At 46.8% G+C, this 17,500-nt stretch overlaps 1 protein-coding gene across 1 annotated transcript in view; it reads left to right on the top strand.

Annotated features, from left to right (window-relative positions):
* Nucleotides 1–15,234, top strand: part of LOC143288620 (potassium voltage-gated channel protein egl-36-like) — a 95,190-nt gene extending 79,956 nt beyond the window's left edge. Inside the window, exon 3 of the mRNA XM_076597274.1 lies at nucleotides 13,876–15,234. Within this exon, the coding sequence (XP_076453389.1) occupies nucleotides 13,876–15,138 (1,263 nt within the window). The 3' untranslated portion in view covers nucleotides 15,139–15,234. The remainder of the gene's footprint in view (nucleotides 1–13,875) is intronic.
* The last annotated feature ends 2,266 nt before the right edge of the window (nucleotides 15,235–17,500 follow it).

Below are 17,500 nucleotides of genomic sequence, written 5' to 3'. Positions count from 1 at the left end.
AAATAAAATAAAATTTAAAAAAAATGTTCAACGTTTTAACCACTCGGCTATTACGCCCGTCTGTCGGGAATGCAAATAAAACCAGCCACTCCCCCCCCCCCCCCCCCCCCCCCCCCCTCTCAGTACAGCAGCACGGGAGGGGATTTGAGGCCAAGGACAGAGGGTGCAGACCAGGTCATTTCCTTCGTGTCCTCGAGCGAGTCTCCTTCTCCGGTGCCATACAATGGACTGTGGCTGTTGACACCCCCCCACACACACACACACACCCCCCTCCAGCCCCCCTCCCCCTCCCCCTCCTGCTGCTGTATCCCTGGGATTCCTGGCATTTCAGAGTTGATCTCCTGCTGCTGATCCTGTTGATCGGTTTTTTGTCGTCTTTGAAAAGGTACCCTAAAAGTCCAAAACAATTTGTAAGTTTTTGACCAAACTTCTTAGATAAAGAAAACGTTACATAAGTCCGTGAACAGCTCCAATAGTTCAATAGTAATTCATATGTGTCATTATAATCATATCGTTAAAATCCCGGGCGTAAACCTATAAAACAGTGCCTTAGACGTTATACTCTCTCTGTCTCTCTGTCTTTGTCTTTCTGTCTCTGTCACACACACACACACACACACACACACACACACACACACACACACACACACACACACACACACACACACACACACACACACACACACACACACAGGGAGAGAGAGAGGGGAATATAGAAAGAGAGATAGAGTGAGTGTATGGGGTGGGGGAGATGAAAGGTGCATTTTCTTTTTTAAACAAGAACAGACACTATGCTATTTCATGCTGGTATACGTTTGTTTCAAGATGTTCAACCACTTATTTCTCGCAGTATAAACAAAAATCAACTATATATCTCAATTAGATGTGAACATCATCCTCTAAATTAAGTTCAAGTCCAAAGATTACGAGTAATGTGATTGATTGATTTATTATTGTTTCGTACGCATTGCACCCCCTCCCCCAAAAGTTTGTATTAATAATATCATTTTGTGTACACGTTCTTGAGTAGTGCATGTGACTTTCAAAGAATAGTTCATATTGTACAAGAGCGAAACAAAATCACGATGAAAGCTCTGAACCCTATAGACTAACTAACTGATCAGCAATGCAGGGTCTCATCCGATGGGTTGCTTCTTGGCAGTCTTACGTTGATCTCTTTCCATGGATTGTTTGTACCAGAATTGATTGATTGATTGATACGGATACTTATTGATACGGATACTTATATAACGTCTATCCTCGGTCGGAGACCAAGCTCTAAGCGCTTTACAAACACGGGGTCATTTGCACAACAGGCTGCCTACCTGCGTAGAGCCGACTGACGGCTGCCACCGGGCGCTCATCATTCGTTTCCCTGTGTCATTTAATCAGATTTCAGGCACGCACAGATACACACTCAGACAAACATGTAACATTTCACGTGTATAACCGTTTTGTTTATTTACCCCGCTATGTAGGCAGCCATACTCGTTTTCGGGGGTATGCATGCTGGGTATGTTCTTGTTTCCAAAACCCACCGAACGCTGACATTGATTACAGGATCTTTAACGTGCGTATTTGATCTTCTGCGTGCGTATACACACGAAGGGGTTCAGGCACTAGCAGGTCTGCACATATGTTGACCTGGAAGATAGGAAAAATCTCCACCCTTTACCCACCATGTGCCGTCACCGAGATTCGAACCCGGGACCCTCAGATTGAAACTCCAACGCTTTAACCACTTGGCTATTGCACCCATGAAGATCCTAGGTGCATGTACATGTTTGGGAGATTCAAGATTCAACAAGTAAGAGTGAAAAGTAATATTGTGGAAGGACTGTCAAACTATATCAACATGAAATATAATGATGGAAAAAAAAATGCACAAACCATGATTTACGTAGGGAGCATGAATAATTGTAATTCTTAAATTATGTATTCACAGCACCAGAAAACACAGCCACCCTCTCCTACAAGCCTCTGCACCCCCACCCCCTTTCCCTCCCTTGCCCTCCCACCCCCCACCCACCCTCCCACACACACACACACACACTCCCTACACCTCTCCCAAACACACACACACACACACAGAATGCAAATATGTGCCAAAAACCAGGACAGAACATAACTTTGGAAAACTTTTTGGAAGTCATCGTGTTTTTTATTGCCTTTTTATACAGTGCGATAAAGAGACGTGGCCGCCCAGTCTGTTCCCAGGCATCGACTTTCAGAGAGGAGCAAACAGACTTGAAAGTGTCACAGACCACGTCGCTTTGTTTTAATGACTGCTGGTTCGGGAACATCAGCCAGACATTCTGAAGCAGATCTCAGTTGTTGAGAGAAAATAGTGCGACAGTCAAACTCAGATGTGTACTGTCAGAGACTCTCTGTCTTTGGTTTGAAAAAAAAAAAAAAAAAAAAAAAATGAAGAGCGGTTTCTGGTTGATACGTTCCTAGACAGAAAGGCAATGGAGTGTCTTGAAAAAATAAGGGTGGGGTGGGGGGAAGGGGTGTGGGGGGGTGTTAAGACAATAGGGTATTGCACAACAATATTTACAAATGAAAACATCCAACAAATAACAGGTATATATTACTATAAAGAACATGCGCGCGCACACACGCACGCACGCACGCACACACACACACGCGCGCGCGCGCGCGCGCGCGTTAAGACCATAAGGTATTGTATAACAATACGTATATAAAATATTCAGGAAATTAATCGTATATATTCATTGTTTATTAATCCTTTACTCCCCTTGCCCCATTATTCTTAAATATCGAGATATATTGCTCTTTCTCAAGACGTTTAACCCTTTCATCGCCACACGTGCGCAGCCAGCTGACTGTACAAGCCAGCTGTCGAAACCAGCTGTGCAGGAGAGGGAAAACTGTGTCACCACCAACCCACTTTAACCTGCCATAACTTCGCTTTTACTCATTGAATCTTCTTCATTCATAGCTCATTTTAAAGGGCAAAGAATGCAAATTATGATAAGCATAATTACTTGTATGAACACATTTACTGGATTTTGAAATCAGTTGATGAAAATAGAAAAGTATGTACTTTTGAGTAGTTTTCACATACTCTTAGTTGTTTTGAACATAGAATACACTATTTGAAGTGAAAAATTCCATTAGGGAAAACACCACAACCACACACTTATTCTCGACTGGTCTGACGAATTCTTCTCCACTGTCACTGCCAGCAATCGGCACTGTCAGCAATCGGCAGTCCAGCGAGTGAACTATCGTCTAAAATCATTTTCAATGCCCCCGTGGTGTTGTAAACACCCTTTCGTTTGTTTCGTGAAGTGCTGGCCATGCTTCGACTGGAGAAATCTGCTAAATGAATTCGGAAATATTCGACAACGTGCGTCAACTTGCAACTCAAACGTAGAATAGACGTTCCGGAAACACGTGGTGACATTTCGAACTTGTGTGGTTTCACGAAAAGAAGAACAAGCCAGGTTGGTAACTCTAGTGTGCAGGGCGCTGATCGGCGCTTGAAGCGTTCAACTTGGGAGTCACCGATCGGCGCCTCGAAACGGTTTTAAACTGAGTCTGTGGGAATCCTGCAAGAACAATTTTGTAGAAAAATCCTGCTTTGACAGAATGATAGAAACTGACAAGGTGCAACGTATTCCATGAGTTAGGTATGGACGAACTTTGACAGTGCTCGTTATTTATGAGAGTGAGTATATTGGGATCTGATACTGGAAGAGACTCGTAGGTCAAATGAAATATAATTATAAAGAGTGACACCCAGAGTGTTTAGAGAATTTGAAGATGGTACTGATGAATCTTCCCCAATCAAGGACTTCACTAGGATTTTATTATTTTCAGAAGCATATCTGCAGAGAACTCTTTTTTTTTCTTCTTTATTTAACTTTATTGTATTCCTGTTCATTTATGAATGAGGGTGTGGGGTATGGAAGGGGTTGTGGGGTGGGAGGGGGTGTGTGGGGTGGGAAATGTTTTTTTTTAAATTATTATTATCATTACTACTACCTTTTTCATATCATAATTATTATTTATTTATTTATATATTTATTTATTTATGTAAGCTTATCTTTTTTTCTTTTCTTTTTTTTTTCTCAAGGCCTGACTAAGCGCGTTGGGTTACGCTGCTGGTCAGGTATCTGCTTGGCAGATGTGGTGTAGCGTATATGGATTTGTCCGAACGCAGTGACGCCTCCTTGAGCTACTGAAACTGAAACTGTTCATCCCAGCTTTAATTGCACGTCTCGGCGATTCTTGTTAGTTGTCAGAACCGCAGATTTTCTTACTGAGGAATGAACTGTACTATTGCAATCTCTAACATTAGTGACAAAGGTAGAGGCTTGGAAAATGGCGCTCAACAGGCCTATTGACAGCAAACCTGCTCCTCCCACGTCCCCCGTACCCACCCTCCTCCCCTTTATGTTTATAATAATAATAATAATGAATATTCATATAGCACAGTATCCAGAAATCGGATCTAGGTGCTTACAAAACACTTTTGTTTACACAACACATTACATCAATGGTACCGTCGTACACACACCAAAATGTGACTAACAAACTACACACACACACACACACACACACACACACACACACACACACACACACACACACACACACACACACACACACAATTCCCCGTTACAGGCTACAAACATCAGCAGGGAAGAAAAAAAAAGAAAAAAAATGAGAGAGGACGGAAATACTCGTTCACGTGCTGTTAAACGCTACCCTCTTAACCCCTACACCCACCCCCACATCCCCTCCCACCCTTCCCCCTACCAACCCCCTCATTCTCTCCTCCTCCCCCCCCCCCTCCGCCCCCCCCTCCCCCCTTTTTCTGAGGCAGAAAAGGAAGAAAAAGGCGTGAACGACCGACCACACTATGAGGACGAGAAAAATGCCAGCTAATAAAATTAGCCATTCTCACCCCCACCCCACCCACCCCACCTCACCCCAACCCTCCCTTCACACACACACACACACACACACACACACACACACACACACACACACCACCACCACCACCACCACCACCATCACCCTCCCTTCACACTGCAAGCATTTCGGCCAGGTAATTTCCTCCGCGTCACCGAGTGGGTCTCTTTGGTGCCAGACAATGACTGACATGGAGCTGAAGTGGCAGGATCTCTAGCCCTCGCTGGAGCCTCGCGTTCTCTTCTTGTCTTTGGGGGATTTCTGCATCTCATTATTGTTGTGTGTGTATGTGTGTCTGTGTGTGTGATTGTGTGTGTGTGTGTGTGTGTGTGTGTGTGTGTGCGTGTGTGTGTGTGTGTGTGTGTGTGTGTGTGTGTGTGTGTGCGTGCGTGCGCGGGGGTGTAAGTGTCCACATGTGTCAGGAGAGCTCTGTGCACGTGCGTGCCTCTGTGTGTGTGTGTGTGTGTGTGTGTGTGTAGAGGATGAGGTATGTGTGTGTATGCATGTCTACACTGTGAGAGAAACGGAATATTGGAACGTGCGGGGGTGCATATATATATTTGTATATATGTGGGGGAGGGGGGGGAGCTTGGGGGGGGGGGGGATATGGGTGTATGTGTGTATGTGCAAAAAAAGCATGTTTAAATGTTAAATTTTTGAGTGTCAGTTAAGGAGCCACGATAGTGTAATTGTTAAGACAGTTTCTTATCACCCGAACACGCGGGATTCGAATATTCCTTTAGGACTTTTTTTTTTTTTAACCCGAAGCTTTATAATAACAAGCACAGAACACAATTAACGTTTAGACTTTTTTTAAAGTCTATCACAAGTGAGTCTTGAAGGCCTTGTCTCACTTGTTTGTTTGTTCTTTCTTCACAGTCTGAACAATTGATATCCCTTTAGTGTCCTAACTGGATGTCAGGTTTAAGTTTTTTTCCCGGTCTGATATGAGCGCAGTCAATGTATGATGGTCAGTCGTGTCCGACTATGACCTTCAGAACAGCAGAGGAGGCAAATGCTGTCCCGACTATCTGAGATAGAATTTGATTATGGTGGAGAGAGTGTCTTGCCCAAGTTACATCCACACTCTCTCGGCCAAGAGGGTTTTAAAAAAAGTCGGCGTTGGGATGGTTCCCAAAGGCCAACTGGCCCCCAAGGCTGCAGCACTAAGAGCCAGTGCAGTCTTGCCTCCTAGTTTTGAGAGGCATAGTGTGTGTGGGAAAGGGGTGTGTGGGGTGGGAAAGGGGTGTGTGGGGTGGGAAAGGGGTTGTGGAGTGGGGAAGGGGTTGTGGAGTGGGAAAGGGGTGTGTGGGGTGGGAAAGGGGTGTGTGGGGTGGGAAAGGGTATGGGGTATGGAAGGAGTTGTGGGGTGGGAAAGGGGTGTGTGGGTGGGAGTGGGGGTGGGTGTGGGAGGGGTGTCGGGTATGGAAGGGGTGTGGGGTATGGATGGGGTGGGAAAGGGGTGTGGGGTGGGAAACCATTGATTACACAGCTCCCACTTTGTTGTTGGCCCAACTGTAACATGGTGTATGTTGTGTATGTTGCAAAGTAATGTTCGAATTAACGATGTGTTGTTCACTATTCTTCTTCCGTTAAATGCTCTGATTTCAGACCGCAGCATCAAATTTGTCTTGAATTTAGGCCTGCACAGATTGTAAGGAATGGAACGAACACGATCATCTCATTCAATATAATAAATACCTAATGAATCACTTATTCATATTTGTTGAATGAAAAGTTGCTATTTGCCTGGAAACGTGTATCGACAGGAGAGAAACATTAATTGAGTAGTTGACATGAATGTACCCCCTATCTTTTAAGATAAAAAGCCGAAAATGTTCATGGTACCATAGTGAAACACACGCACACATACACACACACGCGCGCGCGCACAGACACACAGACAGACAGACAGAGAGAAAACATTGTCACTTTAGAAATGAAGCAAGCTGATCCTTTGATTCCATGCGTACAGGGAAATAACTCTAATGCAAAACAAAATTGAGCTGGGGGCTACGAAGCCCAGTAGAGACAGCATAACACCAGCTAAATCATGCGGATTTATTCATGAAGCAACAACTTAATACCTCCCTATTTGACCTATTCTTTCCTCCCTTCTCCCCCCCCCCCCCCCTCCCAAACACACAATGAGTTTAGACAGCGGCTTACTGTTTCCAGACAAATCATATGTATGGTACCAGCCGCCGTGGCGAAGTGGTTAGCGTCGCGGACTGACGGCTGGAAGGACGCGGGTTCGAATCCCAGCGGAGGTGGGTTTTTCGGCCCGTGGCCGGCTCCTACCCAGAGTTGAGTGTGCTGTGGGCTTAAATGGGGAGACTGGGACCACACAGTCGAGTGTCATCCACTTCAAGGATGCGTCTTTGGGTGTGTTGCTCAAATTACCTGACCAACACTGCAAGTGTCTGTATCTCTCGGGCCTGGTTAACGCCGGGATATCATTATGACAGGAAGCGTAGAGTACAGCCTTGTCACGCAGTCCCAAACCAAAATGGACCTCCATAGCAACATCGTCATCATCGTCATCCTCCTCCTCCTTCATCGTCATCAATAGAAACAAAATAGTCTCAAAGTCTGTGGCCTTTCATGCCCTGCTCTCATGGTGACCTCAGTTTCGATACCCCTCCACTTCCGTGCTTGGGGTGAGTCCTGTCAATGTCGTCAGTGTCGGCAGATTCATGGGGGGCTGTTGTTTGAGGGACGTGGTGGCGGTCTCCACTCTGGGAGGGACGCTCACTCAGTCTGGCTCCGCGACTAAGCCATTGTTGTCGTTAGTAGGGGGCTTAGTAGGTGGTGTCCTAAGTACGTTAAAACAGAACAGGCACCACTGAACACCACCGAAGTGACTCAGCAGCAGTGCAGGGTCTCCTCTGGTGTGTGGCCTCCTGGCGACCTAACATCGATGGTTCACTGTGGACTGCCGACGCTGGAACTACGACGGGCGAACCCGGGTGTGGCCGTGTATGGGGGAATCTAAATGAGCGGCGTGGGAGTAATACCACTGAAACGGTACAGATGATGGGGCAGCAAAAAAAAAAAAAATGTATGGTAGTTCCCTGGTGCTGCAGCGGTAATCTTTCTTTTCTTTTCTTTTTTATAAAATTTTTATTTTCTTTTTACTGATATTTATATAGCGCCTATTTCCGGACAGAGACCAAGCTCTCAGCGCGAGGAAAGCAGACTGAGAGCTGTCTTTAGGCGTTCATCATTCGTTTCCTGTTTTCATTCAGTTAGACTTCAGTCACGCGCACGCACACACACACACACACACACACACAACAGGAATATGATAAGAATATTATAGAGTGGACATTTCTCCGGAATTTTGCCAGGAACAACCCCTTTCGTAGGGAATGGATGTGGGGTAGGAAAGGGGTGTGGGGTGGAGGGGGGTGTGGTAGGGTTTGGATGTGTGGTGGGAGGGACTGAGGTGTGTGGGAGAGAGCGTAGGTCAGGTAGGTGTGGGTGAGAGGGGGGTTGCAGGGTGGGAGGGAGCGTCGGGTATGGAAGGGGGGTGGGGAGTGGGAAAAGGGTGTGTGGGGTGGGAGAGGGTGTGGGGTGAGAGAGGGTGTGGGGTATGGAAGGGGTTGTGGGGTGGGAAAGGGGTGTGTGGGGTGGGAGGGGGTGTGGGGTGAGAGAGGGTGTGGGGTATGGAAGGGGTTGTGGGGCGGGAAAGGGGTGTGTGGGGTGGGAGAGGGTGTGGGGTGAGAGAGGGTGTGGGGTATGGGAGGGGTTGTGGGGTGGGAAAGGGGTGTGTGGGGTGGGAGAGGGTGTGGGGTATGAAAGGGGTTGTGGTGTGGGAAAGAGGTGTGAGGTGGGAAAGGGGTGTGTGTGGTGGGACAGGGGTGTTAGGTGTGGAAGGGGTGTGGGGGTGGGAGGGGTGTGGGGGTGGGTGTGGGGGTAGGAGGTGGTGTGGGGTATGGAAGGGGTGTGGGGGTGGGAGGGGTGTCGGGTATGGAAGGGGTGTGGGGTTTGGAAGGGGTGTGGAAGGGGTGTGGAAGGGGTGTGGGTGTGGAAGGGGTGTGGGGGTGGGAAGGGGTGTGGGTTGTGGAAGGGGTGTGGAAGGGGTGTGGGGGTGGGAAGGGGTGTGGAAGGGGTGTGGGGTGTGGAAGGGGTGTGGGGGTGTGGAAGGGGTGTGGAAGGGGTGTGGGTGTGGAAGGGGTGTGGGGGGTGGGAAGGGGTGTGGGTTGTGGAAGGGGGATGGAAGGGGTGTGGGGGTGGGAAGGGGTGTGGAAGGGGTGTGGGTTGTGGAAGGGGTGTGGAAGGGGGATGGAGGGGTGTGGGTTGTGGAAGGGGTGTGGAAGGGGTGTGGGGTGTGGGAAGGGGTGTGGGTTGTGGAAGGGGTATGGAAGGGGTGTGGGGGTGGGAAGGGGTGTGGGTTGTGGAAGGGGTGTGGAAGGGGTATGGAAGGGGTGTGGGGGTGGGAAGGGGTGTAGGGGTGGGAAGGGGTGTGGGGTGTGGAAGGGGTGTGGGGGTGGGAAGGGGTGTGGAAGGGGTATGGAAGGGGTGTGGGTTATGGAAGGGGTGTTGGGGTGGGAAGGGGTGTGGGTTGTGGAAGGGGTATGGAAGGGGTGTTGGGGTGGGAAGGGGTGTGGAAGGGGTATGGAAGGGGTGTGGGTTATGGAAGGGGTGTTGGGGTGGGAAGGGGTGTGGGTTGTGGAAGGGGTATGGAAGGGGTGTTGGGGTGGGAAGGGGTGTGGGGGTGGGAAGGGGTGTTGGTTGTGGAAGGGGTGTGGGTTGTGGAAGGGGTGTGGAAGGGGTGTGGGTTGTGGAAGGGGTGTGGGGGTGGGAAGGGGTGTGGGGGTGGGAAGGGGTGTGGGTTGTGGAAGGGGTATGGAAGGGGTGTTGGGGTGGGAAGGGGTGTGGGGGTGGGAAGGGGTGTTGGTTGTGGAAGGGGTGTGGGGTGTGGAAGGGGTGTGGGTTGTGGAAGGGGTGTGGGTTGTGGAAGGGGTGTGGGGGGTGGGGAAGGGTGTGGGTTGTGGAAGGGGTGTGGGGGTGGGAAGGGGTGTTGGGGGTGGAAGGGGTGTGGGTTGTGGAAGGGGTGTGGGGGTGGGAAGGGGTGTGGGGGTGGGAAGGGGTGTGGGGTGTGGAAGGGGTGTGGGGGTGGGAAGGGGTGTGGGTTGTGGAAGGGGTGTGGGGGGTGGGAAGGGGTGTGGGTTGTGGAAGGGGTGTGGAAGGGGTATGGAAGGGGTGTTGGGGTGGGAAGGGGTGTGGGGGTGGGAAGGGGTGTGGGTTGTGGAAAGGGTGTGGAAGGGGTATGGAAGGGGTGTGGGGGTGGGAAGGGGTGTGGGTTGTGGAAGGGGTGGTGGGGTGGAAAGGGGTGTGGGTTGTGGAAGGGGTGTGGAAGGGGTATGGAAGGGGTGTTGGGGTGGGAAGGGGTGTGGGGGTGGGAAGGGGTGTGGGTGTGGAAGGGGTGTGGAAGGGGTGTGGGGTATGGAAGGGGTTGTGGGGTACGGAAGGGGAGTGGGAGTGGGAGTGGGTGTGGGGTGTGGGGGTGGGAGGAGGTGCGGGGACTGGGCGAGAATGTTTCATCGTTTCTTTTTCACCGCTGCTGCTTCGGTCCCATTCCGTACCTCTGTGACAGCAACCCCTTCGCCACCACTGCCTCAAATAGATAAATGAAGAGATGAATAAATGAATACATAAGTAGTGAAAAAATCAAACGATACACCCAAAACAAACAAAAACTAAGGGCAAAAAAAAGAAAAAAAAGAATAAAAGCTATGAATTGATTAACTGGTTGATAAATTAGTTGTCTTGAATTTTGACCAACACATTCTGGCCAATTGAATGTTTTCTACACATCCACGCCAGCACGTTCCTTTTGCAGTTCTTCATCATCTTCATCATCATAATCTTCTTCTTCTTCTTCTTCTTCTTCTTCTCTCGTCATGCATGCAAACATACAAGTACGTGGTTATGATATATGTATGTATTCAAACACACAGAGAGAGAGAGAGAGAGAGAGAGAGAGGAGTTAGTAGAGTGACCATTCTTGACCCATGGTGGACATCCCAGTCTGACCCCCAGGGGAATATTTTGGCATCCCCCCTCCCCCCCCCCCCCCAAAAAAAAAAACCAAAAACAAAACAACCTACAGGGTACAATCTGGTATACCGAAATTTCCTCCGGGGATGTATCAGGAAGAGGACAAATCCGAGCTGTTTCACCGGGTTGATAGGATTGCTGACGACATAGGTCCTTAGCTGGCCACGTGTAAAGAGTCTGCCTGGAGAAAATGAAAATCTCTTTGGTTGGTAAATGTTGTTGTTGTTTTTTTTGTTTGTTTGTTTGGTTGGGGTTTTTTTGTTTTGTTTTTTTTTTGGGGGGGTTTGGTTGTTTTTTGTGTGTGTTTTTTTGTTGTTGTTTTTTTGTTTTGTCTTTTTTATTGTGCTTAACGTCATTTGTTTGTCCGCAGAGTTACTGGTGGCGCTGATGGAGGGAAAGTAAGAATCGTTTTCTGACTAGAACTTTGCATTTTTGTGTCCCCCCATTTTACTAGACAGCAGCAGCAGATGGAAGTCAGGGATAGGGTTGAGGTCTGTGCATCAGAAAGGCAGAGGTCGGAAACCTTGCTGGAAGAAGAAAAAAAATGCAGACTGACTTAACTCGATTTAGGGAGTTTTCAGAGTTGAAGTTCCTGAGAAGATCTTGATGGTGAAAGTCAGAAGGTGTATGGAGAGCGAAGGACAGCAATTTTTCGAAAATGGTTCCTTGTTTTTATTGCCCCCTACGCCCCCCACACCCCTCCCCTTCCCCCCTGATCCCCCACCCCCCAGCCATCCCCCACCCCCCCACCCACCCAAAAAATGTTTGATCCTTTCTCATTCACGGTTTTCCCACAGTCTCTTTCCTTGGCGCAAAAGAGTAGCAAAGTACGCAGACTTTGTCTGGATGGACAGGCAATGACTTTTACGTCAGAGGCGTAACTTCTACGTTCTGATGCGCAAGTAGAGGTAGAAAAGACTTTCTGTTTTTTTCCAAAGGCCATGAAAAGTTTAAACTCCTTAAAAATAACAAGTTTTTTTTTCTAAATGCTTGGTGTAGCATTAGTCAGATCCTGACTAACGAATGGGTAATATGTTGTTGTTGTATTCTTCTGCCCTTACAAATTATCTGAAGAAAATTTTCAATGTACATTTTCGTTTTGCTTAAGTTTTACGATTATAAAAGGAAATAGAATAAACAAAGCAAAACAAAACAAAACAAAACAAAACAAAACAAAACAAAAACAAAAAAAAGGATGGCGACAGACGAGAGAAATTACTTCAATAATTCTATTTTAAAACTTAAATAAATAAATAAAAATAGCATGAGGGCGCTGGACTTACAAAGATTATAAAACACAAGGGTTTTGTCTACAGAGGAACCAAGAATCGAAGCCTGTCGCCGGTTTTCTCTTTTCGTTTTATGTTGAAATTTACGTTCGTTGGTTTACACAGTATTTCATTTGGAACACGTCACAATGCAACACAGTTGTGAATAGACAGGACAACAAGAAAATCTTACACAAGGTCCTGTCCTGATACATGTACGTTGTCAGCAAGTGACGGATGACATCATACCTGAAACAACCATACAAGAATTTATTTGTATTTGTTTGTATTTGTATTTCTTTTTATCACAACAGATTTCTCTGTGTGAAATTCGGGCTGCTCTCCACAGGGAGAGAGCGCGTCGCTATACTACAGTGCCACCTTTTTTTCTTCTTTTTTTTCCTGCTTGCAGTTTTATTTGTTTTTCCTATCGAAGTGGATTTTTCTACATAATTTTGCCAGGAACATCCCTTTTGTTGCCGTGGGTTCTTTTACGTGCGCTAAGTGCATGCTAGCACACGGGACCTCGGTTTATCGTCTCATCCGAATGACTAGCGTCCAGACCACCACTCAAGGTATAGTGGAGGGGGAGAAAATATCGGAGGCTGAGCCGTGATTCGAACCAGCGCGCTCAGATTCTCTCGCTTCCTAGGCGGACGCGTTACCTCTAGGCCATCACTCCACTTTTACGTTCATTCTCCGTCCTTAGATAAATACAGTTGGTTTTTATTTAAAGGACCTAAAATCAAATCACCAGCTTGTGTGAACAGATTGTGAATTAATGATGATGATGATGATGATGATGATGATTATTGTTAATTATTATTATTATTATTATTATTATTATCGTTGTTGTTATTTCAATCATTTTCGATGTATCTTTCATTTCTATGATATTTTGATGTGTTGGCTTATTTGTTTATACATCTATTTTCACGTCGGCTAATGTTTTATGCATACCAATGTCTGGCTGTCAAAGCCGAGACCAGAGCGTTGATTGAGTGCTTGCATCTGTCGGGCATCTGCTCTTTTGATTAATCAGGCAGATATAGTGCAGAGTTGTGCCCAATGCTCAGCTTAATATCACAAATTGACATAAGCATACTGTTGGGCCAAGAGTTGTATGATCAATGGTTATTCATTGCAATGGGAAATCATGTACAGCTTAGTCATCTGTGAAGGACCATGACTCCCAAACTAGGAGGCAAGATTGCACTGGCTCTTAGTACTGCAGCCTTGGGGGCTAGTTGGCCTTTGGGAACCGCCCCAACGCCGACTGTCCTGAACTCCTTTTAGCCAAGAGAGTGGGGATGTATGTAACTTGGGGTGAAGACACTCTCCACTATAATCAAATTCTAGCCCAGATAGTCCGGACAACAGTTGACTCCATCGCTGTTCTGATGGTCATAGTCGGACACGACTGGCTATCATATACATATGTACCCGTTCGCACACTCTGACGCTTTCTTGAAACTGAAACTGAAAACGAGAGACAGACAGAAACAGATATGCAGAACGAGACCAAAATACTGAAACTTACCGTTCCTCTTCACCAACATTCACCCTTGTTTTTGTTTTGTTTTTTTGTTTTTTGCAGGCCTACGCTTGGGTGTCCATCATCTTCGTCTTCATCTCCATCTTCTCCTTCTGTGCCGACACCCACCCTGTGTTCCGGGTCCGGGCTGAGGACGTCCGACAGTTCGCCAGTGTCTACCGCTTCTTCAACCTGGAGTCGCTGGACTTCAAGAAGAAGGAGGATCGATGGAACGACACCAGCACCGCCTCAACAACAACAGCCACCACCACCACCACCACCACCACCACAGTCATCACAGACGTGGTCCACAACCACAACAACGAAGCGGGTGGTCACCACAGAAAGGGGATGTATAACCAGAGCGGGGAAGGCGGAAACGGAAGCGCGGCAGGGGAGAAGTACCTGCCCCACCCGAGCTTGTTGATCATGGACCTGTGCTGCCTCATCTTCTTCACCCTGGAGTACGTGACCCGCTTCGTGTGCTCGCCCAGCAAGCTGAACTTCTTCCGCTCGTTCCAGAACGTGATAGACTTCGTAGCCATCTCCCCGGACTACGTGGAGCTCATCTTCCTCATCTTTGACCCCATGCGCCGGGAGGGCATGGCCGTCATGGACCTCATGTTCATCCTGCGCATGCTCAGGCTATGCCGGATCTTCCGCCTCATCCGGCACGTTCCGGGGTTGTGGATCCTGCTCTACACGTTGAAGGCGTCCTTCAACGAGCTGATGCTCATGTTCGTGTTCCTGCTGATCGGGATGGTGGTGTTCGCCACCCTGATGCACTTCGCCGAGGGGCAGAACGGCTTCCCCAACATCCCTGTGGGGTTCTGGTGGAGCGTGGTCACCATGACGACGGTGGGCTACGGCGACATGTTCCCGCAGTCGGCGGCGGGCTACGTGATCGGGTCGTGCTGCGCCGTGGCGGGGCTGCTGATGATCGCCTTCACCGTGCCCATCATCGTCAGCAACTTCGTCCTCTACTACACGCACGTGCAGTACGGCCTCGCGCGGCGAGACCGCGAGCTGGAACGCATCGAGGAGGAAGGTCAGACTCAAGGTCAAGGTCAGGGTCAAGGTGACGAGGAGAACCAGAACCAGAACGGGAACGGAGGAGGAGGAGGAGGGGACAAGTCTGAGAAGCAGCAGACGTCGTCGGGTCTGTGCTCTCGGAAAGCAGCGTTGGCCAAAGAGCCCGTGGACTCGGTGGCCATCGCTCTAGGGGAGAACGTCGCTTTGACTTCGTCCGTGGCCAGACAGGAAGACAGTGTGCATTTTGTGAACGAGAGGTCGTCTTCAGCGGGTGAGGAGATCATTCTGGTGTGACTCGACCACACCCTCCCTCCCCCCCTTTCCCCTCTCCCCTCTTGGAGGAAGCGAGAAATGTGATTCTGTGTGTGTGTGTGTGTGTGTGTGTGTGTGTGTGTGTGTGAGGTGTTGATAAAAAAATTCATAGTCCACCCACCTTTATTCCTCATCCTCAGACATCCATCACGGACTTCGTGGGTGATGACACTGGTGATAACATTTAAGCAACAACAAAAAAAAAAACAAAAAAAAAATCGAGAGGGGGGGAGGACAACAACAGCAACAAAGGAAAGGCCTTGAAATCCATGTTGTGGTGATGACAGCTTTTTCGCTTTAAAAAAAAAAAAAAAAAAAAATCGTCTTTTTTTTTTTTTCTCCCATCTCAAGCAAAGTGTTGTTGATTGATTAATCCTGCAATTTACTCGTGCAATGGTTATGTGTCTGTTTCCACGCGAAGTTCAGGAATCGAATGCTTGATCAGGTCTAATTATTGTCGCCAGTTTATCTCTATTGGAAAAAGAAAAAGAAGAAGAAAAAAAAAAACAAAAAAAAAAACAACCCCGTAACATTCCTCCATGAGGATCATTGTTTATGATGACGTTGTCAAGAGGAGAAGAACGAGAAGTGAGAAATTGACATTTCGTGGCTTTTTTTTTTTTCTCGACATTTTTGCTGAAATTGTTGACATTTTTTGTTGACATGGTCGGTGAGATGTTTGTTGAAGTTGTTGTTGACATTGTTGTTGACATTGGCCTCGGCATTTTTTGTTGACTTTTTTGTTTTTTGTTGGGGTTTTTTTGCCATTGTTGTTGACATTGTTGATATTATCGTTGATATTATCATTGGCGATATTGTTGTTGACAATTTTGTTGTTTGTTGTTTTCGGCATTTTTTGTTGGCGTTATTGTTGACATTTCTTTTGTGGATACTTTTGTTAGAATCTGTGAAAACGAAGAGGGTTTCACCTTCTCTACTTCCTTTTTAGTTCAAAATTAAACATGTTGTAGCTCTCTTTATTTATTTATTTATTTATTTACTCATTTATCTATTTATCTATGCATGCATGTATTTATCTATTTTATTCATTCATTCATTCATTCATCTATTCGTCTGTTATACATTGATTTTTTTAATGTGTTGATTGATAGATAGATAGATAGATAAAGGATGCTAGTGCTAGGACAATGACTTCAAATGAAACAATACAAGAAAAACTCCAATTAAAAAAATAAAACAAAAAATCCACATATATACATATGTATTTCTGTAGTTGTGTGGGTTTTTTGGGTTCTTTTGTTGTTGTTTTGTTGTTGTTGTTGTTGTTGTTGTTGTTTTTCAAATGTTGGATTAGTTTTTCACCTTTTCTCTGTTTATCTTATCATTAGGTTGTGTTTTTGTCATAATTATGTCCTGCCATATGATGCACTGTAATGAAACCGATCCAATGTATAGGCCATTTGATTAGATCTTCCCGAGAGAGAGACAGAGAGAGACAGAGAGAGAGAGAGACAGAGACAGAGAGACAGAGAGAGAGAGAGGTTTCTAGAAGAGTTTCAGATCAATATATTCAAGCAGTTGTAGAGTTAGAACAGCAATGTCGAATGTCAGGAGACAGAGACAAGAGAAGAATAAAAACAACAAGGATTGCTGGGTGCGGCCACACGCAAGTAGGTAGGCTGCGTTTCCGGTTGAAATTATCCTGTTGTTCCATTTTAAGTCTTTCTCTCTGTCTGTCCGTCCGTCTGTCTCTTTCTGTTTCTGTCCATGTCTGTGTTTCTCTGTTCCTCTCTATTTCTCTGTCAGTCTGTCTGCCTGTATCTGTTCCCCTCTCTCTCTGTGTCTGTCCCTGTCTCTCTGTCTGTGTTTCTCTCTCCCCTCCTACCCTCCCCCCTTCTCTCTCTCTCTCTCTCTCTCTCTCTCTCTCTCCGGGACACTTCCTCTGTATGCATCTGTTTCGTTTTCCAAGTTCCATTCTTCTCGTGCTCATCGTTCTTCCAGTGAAAAGTTCTTAAAAACCCTTCAGCGCCATTATACGTATTACGTACGTGCACAGTGACATCACTCATGCCCTCAACGATGGAAGGGAAATTACTCTGGAAGGCTGAAAATTAACACATTTGATCTAGAGTGGTATATCTCGACATCATTGTTTTTCGGTGTTTGGCTGATTGGTATTGGGTATTGATGTAGAACTTGAAACGACTTTATCTATTTCTTTTGTTTGTTTGTTTGTTTTGTTTTGTTTTGTTTCGTTTCCTGGGATTGAAAGGGGTTTTAAAACTTCCAACATGTAAAAATGAAGACAGCGAGAGGACGTGGTTTAAGTTTCACTGCCCACAAAATGTGGGAACCCTCTACCATCCAGTCTGCATAACAGTTA

Source organism: Babylonia areolata, chromosome 12 (assembly GCF_041734735.1).
Source record: "Babylonia areolata isolate BAREFJ2019XMU chromosome 12, ASM4173473v1, whole genome shotgun sequence".
NCBI lineage: Eukaryota > Metazoa > Mollusca > Gastropoda > Neogastropoda > Buccinidae > Babylonia > Babylonia areolata.
This window is presented reverse-complemented; position numbering and strand designations above follow the sequence as displayed.